Source organism: Pristiophorus japonicus, chromosome 1 (assembly GCF_044704955.1).
Source record: "Pristiophorus japonicus isolate sPriJap1 chromosome 1, sPriJap1.hap1, whole genome shotgun sequence".
In the NCBI taxonomy this organism is placed as follows: domain Eukaryota; kingdom Metazoa; phylum Chordata; class Chondrichthyes; family Pristiophoridae; genus Pristiophorus; species Pristiophorus japonicus.
Genome location: NC_091977.1, coordinates 299836334 through 299860384, shown reverse-complemented (window position 1 = coordinate 299860384; position 24051 = coordinate 299836334). Strand labels below are relative to the sequence as shown.

General features: G+C 44.2%; 1 protein-coding gene across 5 annotated transcripts in view; it reads right to left on the bottom strand.

Annotated features, from left to right (window-relative positions):
- Positions 1 to 24051, bottom strand: part of LOC139271360 (arf-GAP with SH3 domain, ANK repeat and PH domain-containing protein 1-like) — a 525010-nt gene that overhangs the window by 256952 nt on the left and 244007 nt on the right. For all 5 annotated transcript variants that reach the window (XM_070888507.1, XM_070888511.1, XM_070888508.1 and 2 more), the window contains 4 exons: positions 20200 to 20249; positions 17265 to 17394; positions 15202 to 15287; positions 8428 to 8503 (listed from right to left, as the gene is read on the bottom strand). In XM_070888507.1, the coding sequence (XP_070744608.1) occupies positions 8428 to 8503; positions 15202 to 15287; positions 17265 to 17394; positions 20200 to 20249 (342 nt within the window). The remainder of the gene's footprint in view (positions 1 to 8427; positions 8504 to 15201; positions 15288 to 17264; positions 17395 to 20199; positions 20250 to 24051) is intronic.

The following is a 24051-nucleotide window of genomic DNA, read 5'->3' as shown; positions in this document are numbered from 1 at the left end:
AAGTTTGGAATTTGGGGGTGGACGGGGGTGCAGCAGTAAGTGGAGGCACAGGCTTCCTCTCAGAATTATATTGGCAGTCAGCAGTTTTAGGGGCAGCCAGTGTTTGCAACTTTTAGCCCTTACTGTACTTAATTACTACATTTAAACAGGCCTATGTAACCTGAGCTTTTCCCGTGTCCATTCAATACTTTTCCATTTTTTTCCCCCCTCTTTTTCTTTTCCCTCTCTATCCCTCCCTGACCATGTTCTCCATCATCATGCCTCCTTCCATCTCTCCCCTCTCGGACACTCTGCCCTCCCAAATCCCTACCCCAATCCTTCATTACTCTTTGACCTTCTTACTCTCCTGCCGCCGTCCCAGGCTTGACTCCCTCTTAGATAAGCCTACAGCCTCCCGCTGTGCCTCTCTTGGCATCCAACGAACAGCCCATCAAGGCACTCGTCTGCTGCCTCCTTACGAGCAGCAACACCAACTGTCCCATACTACTCTCGCCCACCTTCCCGCCCAGCTGGGGCTAATCTTGCCAATCTTTCCCCCATCCAACTCAACCACTGCCACCCCCGGCCCCACCCCAGCGCTGACCCAGTGGACGCTGGCAGTGGAACAGCCTTCACCGACCTTCTCCGCATCTCCCTCCAGAATGTCCGTTCGCTTGCGAACAAGGCCCTTGCTATCCATGAGCTTATTGTGGATGATTGCATCGACATGATAACCCTGACAGAAACTTGGTTGAGGAGTGATGACACCTTACCCTCAAATTAAACCTGCCCGCCTGGCTATGCCTTCCACCACTTGCCCCACTCAGACCACCATGGTGGTGGTGTGGCCATCAGCAAATCACATCTTGGTCTATCCCCCTACACATCCAGAACTTTCTCCTCCTCTAAGCATCTCACCTTATTACACCCCACTCAACATTTAAAATTTCCATTCTCTACCGCCCACTCAAGTACCATAAAAATGTTACCAATATATCTTCACTACTTTCCTCCCTCAGCCTCTGCACCGAACAACTTCTCATGCTGTCTCTCCCGAGTTCACTAGCCTCCTACCCTCCCTTAATCTCTCCCTCCATGTAAACTCTCCAACTCATATTCATGGCCACCCCCTTGACTGGAGTAGGCTCGAGGGACCGTATGGCCTACTCCTGTTCCTATTTCTTATGTTCTTGCCATCTCTCGTGGCCTCGCTACTCCAATCATGTCAATCGCAGATGAGCCCATCTCTGACCACTTCCTCGCATCGCTCTCCACCCACATCTCCTCTGACCATCCCCCCACCCTCCCATCTCCATCCATCCCCCGCCCCCCCCTTCTGTGTCCGTCCTGGAAAAAACTCTCTCCCAACTTTCTTACAACTGCACTGATGAACTCCCAACTGGCCAGCCTTTGGCCCTCCATTCAGCATGACATTTCTGCAGCTACCGATCTGCTCAACCACACCCTCACCACCATCTTTGATGACCTCGTCCCTATTAAAATAATGACTCTCTCTCACCCAGGCTAGTCCTCCTGGTACAGCCCTCATCTTCGCTCTATTAATTCCAAGGGACACACACTTGAGCGGATATGACGGACAACTGGTTTAGCCTTTACCCGTCGTAAAGCATCATTGGGTCCTGCTCTCGTCTGCCAAAATTCTGGAATGCAAATTTAAACCCTGGCTTCTATTCTCCACTGCTAATCGTCTTCTTAAACCCCTCTCGCTTGTCTCCACCCTCACCTCCGACAATAAGTATAAGGAGCACATAGACTGCTTTGTCTCCAAGATTGAGATCATCCGTTCAGCTGTCTCTGCCACTTGCCTTCATTCCCCTAACCCACCAGGCCAAACGTCCTCCAAGGATCCCCTGCCTGAGCTGTGGCCTCACTTCCTGATCCCTTGACCCTATCCTACCAAACTGCTGACCACCCAACTTCCTTTTCTGGCTCCCATGTTAGCTGACAGGGTTAACAATTCCCTTTCCTCAGGTACTGTCCCCCTCCTCACTCAAATCTGCCATCATCATTCCTCGCCTCAAAAAAACAATCCTTGACCCTTCTTCCATGCTTGCAAACTACTACCCCCTCTCCCACCTCGCCCAAGTCCTTGAACGTATTGTCACCTCCCAAATCCATGCCCATGCCCACAGAACCAAAACGGCTCTCAACAAAGTCACAAATGACATCCTTTATGATTATGACAAAGGCAAACTATCCCTCCTCGTCCTTCTGGACCTGTCTGCAGCCTTTGACACGGTTGACCACTCCATCCTTCTCCAATACCTCTCCACTATCGTCCAGCTGGGTGGGACTGCACTTGCCTGGTTCCATTTTTATCTATCTAATCGTAGCTAATGAATTATCTGCAACAGCTACCCGCTCCTGCATCGTTACCTCTGGTGTCCCCCAAGGATCTATCCATGCCCCGATCCCATTTCTCATCTACATGTTGCCCCTTGGCGACATTATTCAAAAACATAGCGTCAGCTTCCACATGTATGCCGATGACACCCAGCTCTACCTCACTACCACTTCTCTCGACCCCACCACAGTCTCTAAATGGTCAGACTGCTTGTCCGGCATCCAGTAGAAAAAATGTTCTCCAATTAAATATTGGGAAGACTGAAGCCATTGTTTTCGGCCTCCGCCACAAACTCTGTTCCCTCATCACTGACTCCATCCCTTTCCCCAACTTCTGTCTGAAGCTGAACCACACTGTTAGCAACCTCGGTGTCATATTTGACCCCAAAATGAGCTTTCGACGAAATATCCACGGCATAACTAAGACCGCCTATTTCCACCTCTGTAACATTGCCAGTTTCTGCCTTGCCTCAAGCTCATCCGCTGCTGAAATCCTCATCCATGACTTTGTTACCTCAAGACTTGACTATTCCAATGCACTTCTGACTGGCCTCCCACATTCTACCCTACGTAAACTTGCGGTCATCAAAAACTCAGCCGTCCGTGTGCTAACTCGCACTCACCCATCATCCCTGTGCTCGCTGACCTACATTGGCTCTTGGTTAAGCAACGCCTCGATTTCAAAATTCTCATCCTTGTTTTCAAATCCCTCCATGACCTCGCCCCTCCCCATCTCTGTAATCTCCTCCAGCCCCACAAGCCCCCCACCTACCCAGAGATATCTGCGTTCCTCTAATTCTGCCCACTTGAGCATCCCTGATAATCGTTCAATCATTGGTGGCCGCGTCTTCTATTGCCTCGATCCTAAGCTCCGGAAACCCTGCCTAAACCTTTCAGCCTCTCTACCTCTCTTTCCTCCTTTAAGATGCTCCTTAAAACCTACCTCTTTGACCAAGCACCTTCCCTAATTCCTTCTTATGTGGCTCGGTGCCAGATTTTGTTTCAAAATGCTCTTATGAAGTTCCTTGAGGCATTTTACTACATTAAAGGCGATATATAAATACAGGTGGTTGTTGTTATACGGCTAACCTTTTTAAGTGGTTTTAATAAATATCCTGGGAGAGTTTATTGAAACATTCAGCCTGGCAGTCATTGGGGCTAGATGGAGCTTAGAGTAAGAGGACATTTGTTAAAGGTCTACATCTAGAGAGAAAGTGAATGGTGTTGATTATTTTAGGTATTCAAGGAGTGCACACAAGTATATAGTTCATTGTGTTATATTTCCATTGGGGAGCACAGGCCAGCCCACACTGCGATATGTGTGCGCAGAGCAGCTCTCCAGTCGTCCTGGTTAACTCTTGCCATTGGATAAAGGCCCAGCTCTGTCAAGCCCGTGTGGTGGCTGATGTGCAACGGTCACCACATGTTAAAAAAATCCACACACAGGCATCTTCCACCCCCTCAATTGGAGTTCAGGACTGTAACATCGGGTCCTTCATTCAAACATCTGTGAACTCTTGTGGAAGCAAGTCATCCTCATTCGAGGGACTGCCTATGATGATGATTTCCATTCATCTATGTTATATGACCAAACACTTGTCGCTCAAAAGTCTGCGCCTTGATTTGCTAAGTATTCAGTTTGCCATTCAAACGGAGGAGCAACATGTGGTGGCATGTGATGCATCCCAGCCATGGAGTGCAGAATAAGAGTTTTCTATTGTGACCCTCCAAGTCTCAGCATGATTTACTTAGATATAGGGCAGGAAAGACACACTCCAGGTCATAATGCATGCTTGGTCTAATTACGAGAGTAACTGATGGGGCTGAACCGGAGAAAATATCGAATAATAACAAAAACTTGATATCCACATAGGGGCTGGTAATTAGAACCACCCAAAATATGATTAGTAGAATGGAAATTAGATCAATTAAGAACATAAGAATACAACACTTATGAATTTAGCTAAACAGCAATAAATAAGCCAAATAGTAACTTGGATTGTATAGTGCAGGGAGGAGAACACAAATCACAGGATATAATATGAGCCCATTAGTTGTCATTCATCTGGCGTAATGTGGATTGTTCTAATTGTCATATTGCAGGAAATTCATGATGACACAGCGAAGGGCTACCCTTCTGATACCTGGCATCAAAAACCTGAACTACAAGAGGAGACTACTGAAGCTGAGTTTTTTTTGACACTAGAGAAGACTCTAAGGTATTCCAAATTCTTAAGGGTATTGACAAGTTGAACCCTAAGAACCTATTTACCATGGACCCAAGAATGACAACAAAGAGACAAGGGATGAAGCACAGAAGAGGAATAGATGAATTAACAGATCAAATTTTATGCTGAGGATGGTCAATGTTTGGAATGGACTATCCAGGAACTGATTTTGAGTACGACAACATCAGTAATTTTTAAAAGGGAATTAGACAGGCATTTGGTGAGAAAATCAATTAAAGGATCAAGGTAGCGAATTGTGTATTCTGTTTTTGAACTCCAGGGCAGGCCAGATGAATCAAAATGAGCTTTTTCAGTCCTTTACTTTGAACAAATATTTTGTTTCAGTCTTTACGGTAGAGGACACAAACAATATCCCAACAGTGGATAGTCAAGGGGCTATGGGGGGGTGGGGGGAGGAACTTTACCACCTCTTTAGTGATTGTGATTGTGTTGTCAGTAAGATAATGGGACTAAAGTTGGATAAATCCCCTGGACCTGATGGCTTGCATTGTAGGGTCTTGAGAAGTAGCGGCAGGGATAGTGGATGCATTGGTTGTAATTTACCAAAATGCTCTGGATTCTGGAGAAGTCCCAGCAGATTGGAAAACTGCAAATGTAATGTCCCTATTTTAAAAAAAAGAGGCAGACAAAAAGCAGGAAACTATACGCTAGTTAGCCTAACACCTGTGGTTGGGAAACTGTTGGAGTCCATTATTAAAGAAGCAGTAGCAGGACATTTGGAAAAACAAAATTCAGTCAGGCAGAGTCAGCATGGATTTATGAAGGGGAAGTCATGTTTGACAAATTTGCTGGAATTCTTTGAGGATGTAACAAACAGTGTGGGTAAAGGGGAACCAGTGGATGTGGTATATTTGGACTTCCAGAAGGCATTTGACAATGTGCCCAGAAAAGGTTACTACACAAGATAAAAGTTCACGGGGTAGGGAGTAATATATTAGCATGGATAGAGGATTGGCTAACTAAAAGAAAACAGTGAGTCGGGATAAATGGTTCATTCTCAGGTTGGCAATCAGTAACTCGTGGGGTGCCGCAGGGATCAGTGCTGGGACCCCAGCTATTTACAATCTATATTAACGACTTGGAAAAAATGAGAGAGTGTAACGTAGCCAAGTTTGCTGATGATACAAAGATGGAAGGAAAAGCAATGTGTGAGGAGGACACAAAAAAATCTGCAAAAGGACAGACAGACTAAGTGAGTGGGCAAAAATTTGGCAGATGGAGTATAATGTTGGAAAGTATGAGGTCATGCACTTTGGTAGAAAAAAATCAAAGAGCAAGTTATTATTTTAATGGAGAAAGATTGCAAAGTGCTGCAGTACAGTGGGACCTGGGGGTCCTGGTGCATGAAACACAAAAGGTTAGTATGCAGGTACAGCAAGTGATCAGGAATGCCAATGGAATCTTGGCCTTTATTGCAAAGGGGATTGAGTATAAAAGCAGGGAAGTCTTGCTACAGGGTATTGGTGAGGCCACACCTGGAATAATGCGTACAGTTTTGGTTTCCATATTTACGAAAGGATATATTGCTTTGGAGGCATTTCAGAGAAGGTTCACTAGCTTGATTCCGGAGATGAGGGGGTTAACTTATGAGGAAAGGTTGAGAAGGTTGGGCCTCTACTCATTGGAATTCAGAAGAGGTGATCTTATTGAAATGGATAAGATTATGAGGGGGCTTGACAAGATGGATGCAGAGAGGATGTTTCCACTGATAGGGGAGACTAGAACTAGGGGGCATAATTTTTGAATAAGGGGCCGCTCATTTAAAACTGATGGGAGGAATTTCTTCCCTGACAGTTGCAAAATCTGTAGCATTTGCTGCCTCAGAGAGCTGTGGAAGCCGGGACATTGAATAAATTTAAGATAGAGATACAGTTTCTTAACCAATAAGGGATTAAGGAGTCATGGGGAGCAGGCAGGAAAGTGGACCTGAGTCCATGATCGGATCAGCCACGATTGTACTAAATGGTGGAGCAGGCTCGAGGGACCAAATGGCCTATTCATGCTCCTATTTCTTATGTTCTTACAGACCTATGTTCCCAAGTCAAAGTCAAGAAGAAGAAAAGTCCATCCCTTATTTCAATAGCTTAGCATCTAACTGCATTTTAATCTCCCATAACATTGTTAATTCCTTTAACTTACTTGGTACATCATTCCAAATGTTTATTACTCTTCAAGTAAAGTACTTTTTTTCCCCAACATCTGTTTTAATTTTTTTCCACTAACTTAAAATTGATGCCGGCTTGGTCTGCTGGCCCAACTAACAAACTCATATTCTGGATTCACTTCATCAGGTTCACCTTACCGATAATCATTTGATACTTTTTGTACCTCAAAAAAAGTTTCCCACTTAACTTTATCTCTCGACTGTAAAGCTTGGACTTCTCTAAATTTTCCTTAAAGGTCACCCTCTTTATATTTAGCATCATTCTTGTTCCACTTCTTACACTTGTCTGCATTAAATTTCATCTGCCATTGTTCTGTCCACTTACAAATTTTGTCCAACAGCAACAACACTTCAAAACTACTTCAACTGGCAGTGAAATGCTTTGTATTGTTCTGAGGTCGTTAAAGGTGCTCATAAATCAAGGTCATTTCTCTTTCTTTCTAATCCTTTTTAGTTTTGTGCTGTCTCCTTTGATTCCATTACCCATCCTCGTTTTGAGTTTTTAAAAATGTTTCTTTTGAGTTTCTAAATCACTGAAGTAAATTAGAAACCGTAATAGTCCCAACACCACTTGGGACATACACCTCAAAGTGCCCATTATTTTCAATCCTTCAGCCAATTTCTTATCCCAAGATTTACAACACAGTGTACTTCCAGTCTACTGGGGATGTCACTTCAAGTCAAGGATGTCAATCCCATGTTCACTGCTATTTACTGGGTTATTTTATTATTGTACAAGGTAATCCTCAAGTTCACCTCCTATAATTGATTTCATTAGTTTATACAGAATTTAAGTCAGACTAACTGTCTGTAGTTGCCTGTGTTTATAATGGACACCACTTTGGCCTGTTTCCAAGGTAAGGCTTGTACATGCAGGACGCCTAATGGAGAAGCAAGCCTAGCAATTATCTAATGAGATGCTTGCAGAACTAGTATTAAGGCAATTCCTGGTTTAAGCCCTTATCCATACATGTTGGTCTTCCTTTTGCTCCTCTTCTTCCTTAGAAGGGCAAAGTCTCTTTGCTGTTCTACTAAGTATCCAAGCGCAACAACTCAAGTAATGTCAACACTGCCCTGGTGTCGAAATGTGTCTAATCTGGTACTACAATTGAAGTCTTGTAGGACCATTCTGTATGGACAAATGATGTGATGACTTAATTAAAACAGTTTAGATGCTGTAACATACTTTCAATGACTGAGGATACTGCACTAACATAGCCCTTAAGGAAGTCCTTCAACGAGTGTATCTCGATCCCAGAGGGCTGTGAAGGCTGAGCCTTTTGAGTATATTCAAGACTGAGATTGATCGATTTTTGGATATTAAGGGAATCAAGGGATATGGGGATAGTGCAGGAAAGTGGAATTGAGGTACATCAGCCATAATCTTATTGAATGGGGGAGCAGGCCTACACATGCTCCTAATTCTTATGTTCTTAATACCTTACTTTTTCTCTTACAGAAAGCTTATTGATGATGCTAGGTCACTGTGATCTCTACGCTATGGTAAAAAAAAAAATTAGTGTTGAAATCAAACTTGATTCAGAGGTATGCAGACAATTTATTACTGATTGGGTAAATCAAATGCAATAATGTAAAAAGCAGCATGGTAACTTAATAACACATTCAACTGTTATTCTACAATGAACTTTAGGCTGTAAGTAAATTACTTACATTGTATAAATCAGCAGCCAGTTTCTCAATGTACTGTTTCAGCTTATCTGCTGTTTTTAAGCCATCCTGAAAGAAACTGAAAAATTGCATTTGAGAATCAGTATTGAATGGATCAGTGATGGTGCTGAAATAGATGCATGGCTTTGCAACATGCAGACACATAACATTGTCAGAAAATTTGTCTCAACAGTTTGGGGATGCTTCTCATCTTTTAGTCGTTGCTGCGGTTCAATTTGGACTATTTTAAAGCAATGCTCAGAATCTACAACAGCACAATTGCTTTGTAACTAATGTCATGTGGCTTCTACATGCCTACTCAAATTAATACAATATCACAGATTACAAATAAACAACATTTTCACATAAACAAACATTTACACAAATAAAGCTTATAGGGAAGCTTTCATCTTTTTTCATTCTGATTTTTTTTCCTTTAAGAGATGTACTGCTGCATGTTTCCTACATTACAACAGTGACTCCTCTTCAAAAGTACTGAACTGGCTGTTAAGCACGTTGGGACGACCTGAGGTTGTGCACAACGCTAGATAAACGTGGAGGCCCCGCCCTGCGTGAGAACAGCAGAGGCAGGTCGGGGCCATAAAAGGAGCGGCGAGCAGCCTTGGGGCCACTTCAGGGAGCAACGTGAGCTGGTGCAAAAGGGCAATGGCAGCAAAGAGTGACGTCATCAAGGTCCAGGTCGGTGATTGGAACGTGGGCAGATACAGCAGGAGCGGCGAGGTCAGGGCGAAGGAGCGGCGAGAGATTGTGGAGGGATGTGATCGGGGCCCAGGGGCACAGGGGCAGCACGGGCCACCCCACACTGCGATATGTGTGCGCACTCGGTTCGTGTAGCAGAGCTGGTCTCCAGTCATCTTGGGTAATCCTTGCCACTGGACCAAGACCTAGCTCTGTCAAGCCCGTGTGGTGGCTGGTGTGCAACGGCCACCACACATTAAAAAAAAAATCCACGCACAGGCATCTTCCACCCTTCAGGATGTAGTTCAGGTCCTTCATAGAAACACCTGTGAACTCACCCTTTTTTGCCGTCACTGCAATGGACGCGCATGCACAGTACAGCTCCGAGTTGGCAATTGGCCATTTTTAAAGAGCCAGTTGTGTGTGTGTGACAGAAGGAGTGGTGTGTGTGTGTTAGAGCATTTGAAAAAGTGCTGTTTGTGTCTGAGAGCAGCTGCAACAGTACAGGATGCAACGCAGACCAAGGACCAAGAATTTCTTGCTGGAAGAAGTGGAAACATTAGTTACTGTGATTGAGAACAGATGGCAGGAGCTGGATACCAGCAGAGGTCACATAAAAGTTCCACCAAAAGAAAAGAAGAAACACTGGAACCAAATTGAAGATTACTGCGCAGTGGTGAACACCAAGAGATCTGGAAGCCAGTGTAAAAAGAAATGGCAGGACCTTGGTCAAGTACTTTGTGAAAGTAATATTTTCATTTTTTTCAATGCAATTGTAAATGTGACCAGCTGTATATGTCCCACCCAGCAGAAAGATACCCTCTCTAAAAAGTTGATTTTCATCTTTGCAGAGGAAAGTGGCACACAACAAAAGGGAAAGAACTCGAACAAGAGGAGGCCCAGCAAATCTGCACCCATGGACACCCTTGGAAGAGAGGGTCGCTGCTTTGATGTTCTTGCCTGGAGAAAAACAATCAGTATTGCACAAGCTGGGCCCACACTCGAGGAAGAGGATAAGTCCTGCAAGTTCATTGTGGCCCTTCAAATCAACCTGCTGCCTGGCCTGCTATGTGTGAGAGTACTCATGCCACCCATCCTGGCCCCTCCTCTGCTGCTAAACATTTGACTTCTGTTATATTTTGCAGAACTTGAGGCCAATCCTGAAGATGATGATGATTCAGAAGCCGATGAGCCTGAAGAGAACATCTTCCAATCCATCCATGGGGGTGAGAGGGAGGGAATGGAGCTGGATGAAGCTCCCACTGTTGTACTTACTTTGGAGGAGGTGCCGCTCATGGGAGTTGACAGCCTCTTCCGTGATTAGTGCTTTGAGCGTTGGTGGGACTTTCCATGGTTTCGCACTTCTGAGATGCAAGAAGTAACAGATGTGGTTCAGATGATGTCATTGAGTGCAGAGAGTATTGACCTTACCCGATCACTCCTGGACAACATCAGTGGGGTGAGTGGTGAGGTAGCGGGACTGTCGGGAGAAGTAATAACACTCGCCGGGACCATCAGTGAGGGAGGGAATGTCAGAGGTCGTGCAAACCACGTCACTAGCCATGAGGGAGGGAGTGTCAGAGGCAGTGCAAAGCACGGCATTGGCCATGGGGGAGGGAATGTCAGAGGTAGTACTGGCCATTAGGGAGGGAATGTTGCAGTCCACTGAGACACTGTCAGGGTGCATGAGGGGTGGCATGTGTGAGTTCGCTGCTGCAAAGGGAACACGCCCAGACCACGCGTCCATTGACAGAATCAACTGCCACTCCCACTGCAATCCCCACACCAGCCTCTGAAGAGCCGCAAGCCGAGCCCTCCAACTTGCTGCCTGACGCTGATGCCCCCCACCGTCAAGAGGTGCTTAGTACCAGAGATGTTAGAAGGAATAAGCTTGGTACCAAGCCCAAAATCACTGCGCCACCGCCTGCGGGCAAGGGTGATGGAGAGGCCAAGACCAAGAGCAGTGGGCGGTCAGCCTTAGACAAAGTTGGATGAGAGATGGGTGCAGCCCTTCTTTGCTGCTGTTGTTGTTATTATTATTATTAGTTACTGATGTAACTGTTCTCAAATTAAAAGTTTTTTGTAAGTTATGTAAATTTACAAGTTTATAAGTGATCTTAAAGAGTGATATTAAAGTAAAGTTTGATACAAGAATAATTTTATTGGTTAAGTAAAGTACATTGTAAACTTTTGAATAAAATATATTTTACATTAAAACTGAATTAACAACAGAACATTACGGAACAGCTCCAAACATTAAACATGTCCATGTGGAATAGTTCTCACTGAGCCCTCGGGCATCAGTAAACGTTCATGGATGATGAGCTGCCGGTGCAAGGCTCGAGCAATCGTTAAAGGAGCACGATGGCCCGCCCTCCTCTGCCGTCGAGCTCCGGCCTCAGGAGCTTGCATGGCTTCCTCATCCTCGTCATTCTCCTCCTCCTCTTCCTGCTCGTCACCTGCATCTTCCACATCATTATTATCAGCCACTCTCACCGCAGGTGTGTCTTCCACTACCAGGTGCTGCCGCCTCATGATGGCTAAGTTATGCAGCATGCAGCACACAACAGTGAACTGACCGACAGTCTCAGGGGAGGACAGCAAGTCGCCTCCGGAATGGTCCAGACATCGGAAACGCTGTTTCAATATGCCAATGGTTCTCTCAATGATGTTGCACGTCGCAATGTGCGACATGTTGTATTGACAGTCAGCTTTCGTCCGGGTTACGCGGAGGGGCGTCATGAGCTCGGTGGCGAGGCCGTAACCTTTGTTATAGAAACATAGAAAATAGGTGCAGGACTCGGCCATTCGGCCCTTCGAGCCTGCACCACCATTCAATAAAATCATGGCTGATCATTCACCTCAGTACCCCTTTCCTGCTTTCTCTCCATACCCCTTGATCCCTTTAGCCGTAAGGGCCAGATCTAACTCCCTCTGGAATATATCCAATGAACTGGAATCAATAACTCTCTGCAGTAGGGAATTCCACAGGTTAACAACTCTGAGTGAAGTCCTAAATCCTAGTCCTAAATGGCTTAACCCTTATCCTTTGACTGTATTCCCTAGTTCTGGACTTCCCCAACATCGAGAACATTCTTCCTGCATCTAACCTGTCCAGTCCCATCAGAATTTTCAATGTTTCTATGAGATCCCCGCTCATCCTTCTAAACTCCAGTGAATACAGGCCCAGTCGATCCAGTCTCTCCTCGTATGTCAGTCCTGCCATCCCGGGAATCAGTCTGGTGAACCTTTGCTGCACTCCCTCAATAGCAAGAACGTCCTCCCTCAGATTAGGAAACCAAAACTGAACACACTATTCTAGGTGAGGCTTCACCAAGGACCTGTGCAACTGCAGTAAGACCTCCCTGCTCCTATACTCAAATCCCCTAGCTATGAAGGCCAACATACCATTTGCCTTCTTCACCACCTGCTGTACCTGCATGCCAACTTTCAATGACTGATGTACCATGACACCCTCGTTGCACCTTCCCTTTTCCTAATCTGCCGCCATTCAGATAATATTCTGCCTCGTGTTTTTGCCACCAAAGTGGATAACCTCACATTTATCCACATTATGCTGCATCTGCCATGCATTTGCCCACTCACCAAACCTGTCCAAGTCACCCTGCAGCCTCTTAGCATCCTCCTCGCAGCTCACACTGTCACCCAGCTTAGTGTCATCCGCAAACTTGGAGATATTACATTCAATTCCTTCATCTAAATCATTAATGTATATTGTAAATAGCTGGGGTCCCAGCACTGAGCACTGTGGCACCCCACTAGTCACTGCCTGCCATTCTGAAAAGGACCTGTTTATCCCGACACTCTGCTTCCTGTCTGCCAACCAGTTCTCTAGCCACGTCAGTACATTACCCGCAATACCATGTGCTTTAATTTTGCACACCAATCTCGTGTGTGGAACTTTGTCAAAAGCCTTTTAAAAGTCCAAATACATCACATCCACTGGTTCTCCCTTGTCCACTCTACTAGTTACATCCTCAAAAAATTCTAGATTTGTCAAGCATGATTTCCCTTTCATAAATCCATGCTGACTTGGACCGATCCTGTCACTGCTTTCCAAATGCGCTGCTATTTCATCTTTAATAACTGATTCCAACATTTTCCCCACTACTGATGTCAGGGATTAAGTAAGAAATGTGATGGCTGGGAATCGAACCCTGGTCAACTGCTTGGAAAGCAATCATGCTTACCACTGCACCACCATCACACTTCTCCCAGTAGCCAGCTCTGCCCTTCTGGCTGCTGCTCAAACATGGCAGATATAACGCTGTCGCGTAGGATGAACACATCATGGGTGTTGTCAGGGTATTTTGCATCGATTGACATGATGCAATGCATGTCGTCACACACGAGCTGCACATTAATGGAGTGGAAGCCTTTTCTATTCCTGTACATCTCGGAATCCTGCAAAGGTGCTCGCAATCAATGGTGTGGGTACAATCAATGCAGCTCTGTACCTTTGGGAAGCCAGCAATCCTGGAGAAGCCCACAGCCCTGTCATGGATTGCTTGGGCAGTCATGGGGAACTTGATGAAGTCATTCCTCCACGCATACAGTGCAGCCGTGACCTGGCGAATGGTGACATGTGTTGCATGCTGAGAGATGGCGCACACATCCCCAGTTGCAGCTTGAACGAGCCGGAGGGATAGAATGAAAGTGCAGCTGTAACCTTCACTCCAATTGATGAAGCAATCCTTTGGACGCTTCTCGGCTGCAGGTCTAGTTTCACCAACTCACAGATCTCATGGACAACTTCTTTGTGGAAACGCAGCCTTCTTACACAGTCTGCATCACTCAGGTGCAAGTACGAACGCCTGTCTCGATATACCCGAGGTGGGTAAGGCCTCCTGTCCAGCATCCCACGGGCTCTGATGTTCTTGATGCGGAGCTCTAATCAATTGTCTCCGACGTAGCACCATGATGCAGAACACTCGCACAAGGTATGGCATTGGCAGTATTGACCCTGTATTTAAAGTTAAACTTTCAAAGAAACTCAAAATGGCAGGAAAGCAGGCAGCACAGGTTCGCAGTTCTCTATCTCCTCTAGGTCTATATGAATGAACCACACAAAGGTCTCGTGACCCCTCTCCCCCCTCCCTGGGCACCAAGCCTTCTGATTGGCTGTCTCCGACCCTGGCCCCAAGTGAGTGCCTTCCCGGTCCGCTCCCCGCCCCAAGCCCAGGCCAAAGGACTTGTCGGTCCATCTGCTCCCTCCCCCACCGACCCTCTCCTGGCCCCGAGTGAGTGCCTTCCTGGTCCGGTCCGCTCCACTTCCCACCCTTAGCCTAGGCTGAATGGCTTCCGATTTACTTAGCTGCGCCGATTTCTTTAACTCTCCACAAGGGTTTTCTGGAGAGGCCACATATGCTGGCCTAAGCAGAAATGGAATAACTATCAGCTGGCCAAAGTTCACTAAATGGCTGGAATTGGCATAGGTGTCTGGTTACGCTCCCTTGGGCTGAAAAAAAAAACGTAACTAAATGAGTTACACTGGTGCAAATCGATTGGGGAAACTGGATTTTTAAAGTTAGGCCAGAAAAAGCAGCCTGCTCAAAAAAAACAGCGCAAATCACTGGGGAAAATTGAGCCCCTTATTTTATTTCTTTCCAGGAACTCAGAACTGTGAAACTCTGCCATCCTTCAGCTATTTCTTCATACTATAAGCGTCAGCTTCTTAAAATCAAATCTTGGCATCATTTAATCACTGCTTCCTGATTTTTCTTAGCTTTTCTTTAATTGTTTCAACCTTGGTACACGATCAATCTTGACCTTCCAGTTTTATTTCACAATTTAAACTTAACTTAATTTTTTTGTATGCAATAATATATAACCTGTTTTAGCTCTAGAATCTTAAAAAAAATTGAATATTTTGGCAACTTGTTTTCCTCTATTTCCTGGGTCCCTGTAGGTAGGAACAAACGTCTTGCGTCAAATACTCAAACACTGGCACTGGATCAGTTTATCACCCAGTAGGCAGATTATACCTGGATGAGATTACTGGTCCACAATGTACAAAGCTTAAAAAAAGAGACGAGTTAATTAAAAAAAGAAACTTACTTGCACTGTGCATGGTAATATTTGATGAGATTCTGGAGCAGATCCACACCCTTCTTTGTCTTGATTTCATTCACTTTAATGAGATACTAGCGAAGGAAATAAAAATAAAGAAAATGTCAGTGCAATGTTCTTAATTATGAAAACATCCATAAGTAATTCTTCTCATCAGCTGCAACGCTAGCAATTAATTATTGCAGTTGTATTTCAAACAACTTCATGTGCATTGTACCAATAAAAGGAGCTGATAATCAGGATTCCAGTTAAAATTAAATTTGTGCCAAATTAAATTCATAGGCGATCCCTCAAATCAAGGATGACTTGCTTCCACACCAAAAAGGGATGAGTTCGATCAGTTCACAGGTGTTTTAATGAAGGACCTAATATTCCAGGTCCTGAACTGCATACTGAAGGGTGGAAGATGCCGGTGCGTGGATTAAAAAAAAAAACGTGTGGTGGCCGTTGCACACCAGCCACCACACATAGCATAGCATTGCACATATCATTAGCATAGCAGTAACCTTCAGTAGTAATTACAGGAATAAAAAATTTACAGGACAGCACTGACTTCATTAGCGAATGAAATAATTAAATTATCAAAAAAATATGTTGAGAACATTACACGCATTGAAGAAAAAAAGCTTGAAAAGGTTAGAATTGCAGTGCTTAAAACAAAAAACGACATTGTTCAGTATGTTTTTTTAAAAATCAAACTATTACAATGCTTCTATCCATCAGAAAGACATGTTCCAGTCCTTGGATGAGATACTCAAAACAGAGAGCTGTCTCAAGGATGCACTCTCAACCAGAGTATTCAGTTCTCTCTCATTAGGATTTTCTAAACATATTAAACCTTTAAAAAATAGAAGCACCAGCTGTGATGCAGCACACTGAAGCTCCAAAATGATATGCTGCACATCATCTTGGAGCTTCAGTGTGCTGCATTATGATATGGTTTATGCAATAAAATTTTCCATGTTGCGAATTCGCTGACGTTAGGTGACCATTTCCCTCCATTTGTGAAGGTAAGTGATAAAGTGAGTGCAAGCATAAAGCAGGTTTCCCCCATTTGATTCAACAAGCATTTGTTGGTCTTCCATACCTCACAAGTATTCATGTGTGAGCATCTCGATAATAAATACCAGCAGACTATAATCAAGATTTTTAATCTTTATTCATACAGGTAGAAAATCTCCCATGGATGTACCGTTCTCTTAACTGTCTGTTTTTTTCATGTCACAGGGATGTATCTGTGCTACTTTCTTTCTGTCTCTTTGTATTTTTCTCTCATTTTTTGGTTTAGGTTTACAGTATCTATGTTGTGCTGTTTCGCTCTTGTCTTGTTGTGATTATACCTTTTTCTGTCCTCTTTTGCTTCTCTTCTTCTCTTCCCTCTTTTGTAACTTTCTCTTTTTTTTGTTGGGGAGCAATGACAAATTGCCAGGGAGCCTTCCAGGTAACGGATCGGGGAGACATCCAGCCAGGCATGGAAAGTGGAACAAATTTGCCAAAGAACACAGGTTGGCTTTTGGGTTTGTTAACTTAACACATTGGCCAGAAACAGGTCAGGCAGATAGGCACAAGAGCTAGACTCGAGGCCAGTTACTGCAGTAATGAGGAAAATAAATAAGGTGGGTGGGATCAGTAGCTTATGCCACGAGACCCAAAATCAGACAGCTGCAAATGGATTGGGTGGGTAAGGGGGAGGCCTGTAAAAAGGCAAGGGGTTCCCAGGTACTCCACTAGTGAATGAAAACCACGAAAAACAGGTTTGAAATAGCCAACAAGCAAAAAAAATACTCGAAAATCAGGTGAAAAATAAAAATCAGCAGTCCTGGACAACTCATGCCATAAGTAGTGCCACATCCCTACCTCGTGGCAGGAGGCCTGAAACTAAGCAGGTTAAACAAATAGGTCTTTCTCATTCTAAAAATGTTGACAATGCTTTTGCATTATAAAACATTGACATAATAACTTGACAAAAATCATGCACAGAAAGTAAGCTTATGTAGACCGGAAGTGCGTGCCACACAGAACATGCTCCATGTATAAGAGACAGATCTAACCTCACACATCTGGAGCTGAAAGACCCGTCGCTCCTTTTCCATTTCTTCTGCTATTTCAGCTCCTGTAATTTCAGTCCGAATCATCCCATGCTGCTTTGCATGCTCTCGTTTCTCCTTTTCAATTTTAGCACTGTAACAGAGGTCACAGATTTTTCCCCGCAATTTCTAGCATATGTCAGCGTAAGAAAAATTCCAACAAACCACTATCCAGTACGTCAAGCTTCCTTGGGAAATTATGTTAACGATGTTTCAGTGAAGGTTGGGTAAGTTTTATTTAAAATAAAATCTATCACAAGTAAAAAAAACAATATACATAGTTTTGGAGACATTTGTATAGTAGGGCACGACTGACCATTTTATATATTTAAATATATTATATACAAAATGTACTATTTAGCAAGTGTATTTCATTGAAAACTCCATGTATTGCAGTATATGTTAATCTTGTAGGTGTTGTTGTGATAGGTATTTTTAATGGTATAATCACACGACATATAATAGCTGCTACTTTATAGTTATGGTATATTTTTCTGAGATCGCACGATCTAGCCATCGGGTTCCTAGAAATCACTTGAAACGCTTTTTGTGTGCATGTGTTCGTCAGAGAATGAGAATAATGTTTTATTTTTCTGTACAATTTAGTAAGTGTATTAAACAGAGAGAGAGAGAGAGAAGCAGCCCAACAGGTTTTTTCCTCATTCTAATTTGATTTCTTTTTTAAACAAATTGAATTTTGAAAAAAAAACAAGGCCGCTTTGAAGGAAAGAGAGCGGAAATCGGAAGTAGGAAGGGGAAAGGGATGAGATAAATTGATCAACATTAAGGGACTTTGGCTTCTTGGCACCCTGCGGGAAGCAAATGAAGAAAGATTAAAGTTAAGCTGAGTGACAGTGGAACAACCCGGGGGGGGGGGGGGGGGGGGGCAACGGGATTGAGTGGGTAATTTGAAGAGGAAGAAGCTTAGATAGTGATGCTAGGATGGCAAGAAGGGAATGGGTAGTGAGAAAATGAAGCGATAAGATTCACAATAGAAGTGGGGAGAAGCATGGTGTTTGGAGAGTGGGATGGGAAGAGAACTGCTGAGGGCTATATTTTACCACAACTTCCACCCCCAATGCAATCTGGAACCATTGCTGGCTCCAGTTCCTACCACACCATGCCATAAGACACACCAAGCTTCCATCCAAAAGGAAGAAAAGAAAAAGACAGAGAGCGAAGCAAAAAACAGTTAAGGGGACAGAAGTAGCAGAGAAGAGAAAGCAAGAGTCAGAAACTGAATAGGAGAGACAAAGAGAATCTGCAACACAAAGACGCCAGAAACGGTTGAGAGAGTGACCAACTTACCATCTGCAATGCCATGGAAAATCAAGTAGTAATACAACAACTTGCATTTATACAATGCCTTTAACGTAGTAAAAATGTCCCAAGGTGTTTCATTGGAATGTTATCAGACAAAATTTGACATCGAGCCACATAGAGAGAGATGAGGCCAAATGACCAAAAGCTTGATCAAAGAGGTAGGTTTTAAGGAGCATTTTAAACAAGGAGAGACCAGTAGAGAGACGGAGAGGTTTAGGGAGGAAATTTCAGAGCTTAGTGCCGAGGCAACTGAAAGCACGGTTACCAATGGTGGAGTGATGAAAATCGGGGATACAGAAGAAGCCGGAATTGCAGGAGCGCAGAGATTACTGAGGGATGTAGGGGGGTTAACAGAGATAGGAAGGGCATGAATACATAGGGGTATATTTCCATAGCATTTCTCCCATTTGTCTGCTGTACCTTTGGTGGAAGAACTGCGGAAAGTCTGGAAAAACTGCATAAAATGCCGTTTGTGTCATTTTGGGGGGGGGGGGGGGAGGGGGGTTTCTGTGACTGCTCCGCCAAAGTAACGGCAGCCGAGTAGTAAAACCCCCACTGTGTTGTGAAAAAACGAAGCAGAACTTTGTCTGTTTTCATGAATTTTCTTTTCAAAAGACAAGTTTGTACAACATTAAGGCAGTCCTGATTGTAAAGGAATACTTCACCTTTATCAGTGGTTTTCATACTTTTCTGTAGAGGTGGAGCCTCTTGCAAATTATCAACACTTTCCAGGTGACACCATGTTCCAAATTGCAAAAGACAGTGCAGGCTACGCAAAAAACAGTACCACTTTGCAGGTTTTTTAAAATTACCATACAGCAAAAGAAATAACGTAGTGATAAGTAAACAAATACAGGAAAAATCTGTAGAATAGACAATAATGAAGACGGTATGCTACAAGTCAGGAGCAACCCCCCACTTCCCCCTTGACGCAGGGTAATGTGCACAAATGGCGAGGTCCAAGAAGCCCTCAATATTGAACTTCATTGAAAGAGAGACAGTGCTGCTGCAGGAGCACACGCAGTTAAGTTGCTGGAAGTTTGGGCCACTGATTGCGCCGCAGGTAAGTAATCTGTGGCCAGGGATGGAATTGTGATCGGGCCTCATTGGGGGTATGGAGGGGGAACCAATAGGGCCTTGGGGAAGGTAAGCGATTAGTGGCTGGGTTGGAATTGTAATCGGGTCTTGGTGGGGGACAATCCATCAGTGGCCAGGATGGGATTGTGATTGTTTCCCATCCCCGAGGTCCACTCAGGTCTCGGGGGTGGGGCCACGTGTCCCAATTTAACCCCCATCGTGCCTGCAGTGCACAGAAGTCGAATGACCTTGCGGACACCCTCGAGGCCATACACCTCAGTTTCAAAACCGAAAATATTGTTATCTGGGAAATGACCATCTCATGTAATTCATTCAGCAAATAAAATATGTAACTATTGGCTCAATTTTACTGAAGTGATACAGCCAATTAATATTTGCATGACTAACTAAATTTTCATACAGTATAACAAGTTTTAACTTGAGAATCTAGCAAGTAAGTTGAACTCAAGTTTCCCCTCCATAGAACAAAAGTACCTACAATTTTGTTTCGTAATCCTTCCATGCCTTGTCAAAAGGCTTCTTCAGGTCCTGTAAAAAAAAAAAAAATGCTTATTGAAACTGCCAAAATTATTTAGCATCATATTAAGCAGTACATTTAGTCTAGAAAAATAATCAACTAACCAACTACAGTGCTCAACTGTCTCTAAAATGACCCCAAGGTTTTTGCCTTTACCACCTTATCCAGAAGTCTATTCCAAGTATTCATCATTCTTCATGTGAAGAACCTCCTGACGGTCCTATAGTTGTCTTTCACCAGTTTCAACCTGCACTCCCCTTGTCCCACTTTCATAGCTTATATCTAAGTAGTACTCCAAAATTACCTGTCTATACTGTAACATATTGTATATCTCGAAGGTCCACTTTCAGTCACTTAGTTTCCAGATTGAAGAAGCCAAGTTTCTCCAATCTTGTCTCATAAATCGATCCTGTTACATGAAGTGATTGGCCCCGTGGCTCTTTTCTATTGCTTCTAGAGCTTAAATGCTTTTCTTGTGATCAAAACTGGAGACATTAATCATTGTACAGACTGATCAGAACATTATATAGTTTCAACAATGAATCCTTCCAATTATATTCTACTGATTCGGCAATACAATGCAGCATTCTGTTTACTTTGTTGATTGCTGTTCAACAGTGCCTGGATAAGTCAAATGCTAGATTTACCAACATCCTTAAGATTTCTTTCACTTTTACGCGTAGCTAGTTTGACATTATTTCTGGAGAACATAGGTCACTCATTTTTCTTCTAAAGCACAATGTCATACACTTATATATGCTCAATTTGATTTAATACTGTTTTACCTGGTTACATAATGTATCCTATTCTTTTTACAGGTCTTTGAATGTCTCATCAAACTTGACAAGTCACCCCCCTTTAGTTGGTCTCATCTACATTGAGCTTCGTAATCAAAGTTAATGATTGAAATTAATGGATCCCAACCCGAGGGCACTCAATTCAGTATTTCTCCACCTTAATATCTCTCCTTCAACAAGTGCCTGCTGCTTCAGTCAATTGCCTGTCCATACCGTAAATTCCCACTTAATTCTTAGCATCATTTAGTGAAAAACGTAATTAAAAGGCTTTCTGCAAGTCTTGGTATGTCATGACTTAACATTTTGCAGTTGCTTGGGAAAAAACATCAAAAAATAAATCAAGGCGGCAGTAGTGCAGGCAAGAACTTCCCTTTTTGAAACTCCATTGGGTGCTATTTACTAGGTTTGCTACTAATAATCAATTCCATTATTATTGATCTAAGTTATTGAGTCTGCAGTTGACTGGATCGGTTTGTCACCTTTTGTGAATATGGGTGCCAAATGTATTTGTTTTGTCTTGTAACACTCCTGTGAAGCACCTTGGGACGTTTTACTGCGTTAAAGGCACTTTATAAATACAAGTTGTTGTTGTAAATGGGTGCCGGATGTCCCTAACATGTAGAACTTAATAATAATAATGGTAATCACTTTGCAAACCTTGTGCTGTTTCTTTCAGCATGTTAATGGAAATATCATTCCTCCATGATGTTTTTATACAGATTATTTTCTCTCTGTGCAAGACCTTAATTATATTGATGCCCCTCATTAAAATAGAATAGATTATCTCCAATATGGAGGTTATACTACGAAGGGATGATTCCTCAATTAAGTGCTCCCATAGAAGGCAACACATCTCAGGAAACTAAGCGCATCAAAGCCCATGATTTTCCACTCATTAAAATGAATGCCCAGAAAATTATAGTCTGTGCAGCCCAATTTCTCAGGATTTACTACCTACGAGCACGGCTCCCCACTAGGAATGCTGAATCACCCATCTCGTGCAATCCCTAGTGAAAACTGTTGTGTATCTGTAAAGCATGCACTCCCATGTTCCGCCACCAGGGAGTGCATCCTCTGAGCACTGTATAGAAGCCGGCCCCTAAGGCCTGTTTCTCAGTCTGGAGTGTCTTAATAAAGACTGAGGTCACTGTTACTTTAACCTCCGTGTGCAGTCCCATCTGTGTAGGGAACACAATAACTGGCGACGAGTATACGAATCCAACGCAAAGATGCAGCAAACTGTGGGCATCCTGAAGAAGTTCTCGGAGGGTGAGGACTGGGAAGCCTATGTCAAACGGCTAGACCAGTACTTTGTAGCCAACGAGCTGGACGGAGAAGGAAGCGCTGCAAAAAGGAGAGCGGTCCTCCTCACAGTCTGCGGGGCACTGACCTACAGCCTCATGAAGAATCTTCTGGCTCCGGTGAAACCCACAGATAAGTCGTATGAGGAGCTGTGTACACTGGTTCGGGAGCATCTCAACCCGAGGGAGAGCATGCTGATGGCGAGGTATGGTTCTCCACGTGCCAGCGATCTGAAGGTCAGAAAGTGGCGAGCTACGTCGCCGAGCTAAGGCGACTTGCAGGACAATGTGAGTTTGATGGCGACCTGGAGCAAATGCTCAGAGACCTTTTTGTACCGGGCATTGGCCACGAGACCATCCTACGAAAACTTTTGACTGTAGTGACACCAACCCTCAGTAAGGCCATTGCGATAGCGCAGGCGTTTATGTCCACCAGTGATAACACCAAACAAATCTCTCAGCACACAAGTGCTAGCAATGTTCATAAATTAACTGGAACTGTGTTTGCGAGCAGAAATGTACAGGGCAAAAACCACAAGTCTGCAACTGCCAGCAGGCCTCAGGTGACCCAGATGACTCAAGGACACCTTGCAAGGCAATTCACACCTGTTTGGCGTTGTGGAGGCTTCCATTCAGCCTATTCATGCCGCTTCAAAAGGTATGTTTGAAAGAGCTGTGGAACAATGGGGCACTTCGAACGAGCTTACAGACTGCAAGCTCTGCAAAATCTGCTAACCACCACGTGGCAGAGGAAGATCGGTCCATGGTGGATCAAAGCAATTGAGAGCCTCAGAGAGGAGGCAGTTGCTGTAGTACATGGGGTGCACACATTTGACGAAATGTCCACCTATAATGCAAAACGTAAAATTGAATGGCTTACCCGTAGCCATGGAACTGGACACTGGCGCTAGCCAATCCATCATGAGTAAAAAGATGTTTGAGAGACTGTGGTGCAACAAGGCACTCAGACCAGCCCTGAGCCCCATCCACACGAAACTGAGAACGAAGACCAAATTGTTCATCACTGTCCTGGGCAGCGCCATGGTACAGGTCACCTACGAAGGCACAGTGCACGAACTGCCACTCTGGATTGTCCCGGGCCATGGCCCCACACTGCTTGGAAGGAGCTGGCTGGGCAAAATCCACTGGAACTGGGATGACATCCGAGCACTATCACATGTTGATGAGGGCTCATGTACACAAGTTCTTAACAAATTTCCTTCCCTTTTTGAGCCAGGCATTGGAAACTTTTCCGGGGCGCAGGTGCGGATCCACTTGGTCCCAGAGGCACGACCCATTCACCACAAAGCGCGAGCGGTACCTCATGATGGAGAGAGTGGAAATCGAGCTGGACAGGCTGCAACTCGAGGGCATCATCTCCCCAGTGGAATTCAGCGAGTGGGCCAGCCCGATTGTTCCAGTACTCAAAAGTGATGGCATGGTCAGGATTTGCGGCGATTATAAAGTAACTATTAATCGTTTCTCGCTACAGGACCAATACCCGCTACCTAAGGCAAACGACCTATTCGCGACGCTGGCAGGAGGCAAGACTTTCACCAAGCTCGACCTGACTTCGGCCTACATGACGCAGGAGCCGGAGGAGTCTTCGAAGGGCCTCACCTCCATCAACACACACAAGGGACTGTTCAGCTACAACAGATGCCCGTTTGGAATTCGGTCGGCTGCAGCAATCTTCCAGAGAAACATAGAGAGCC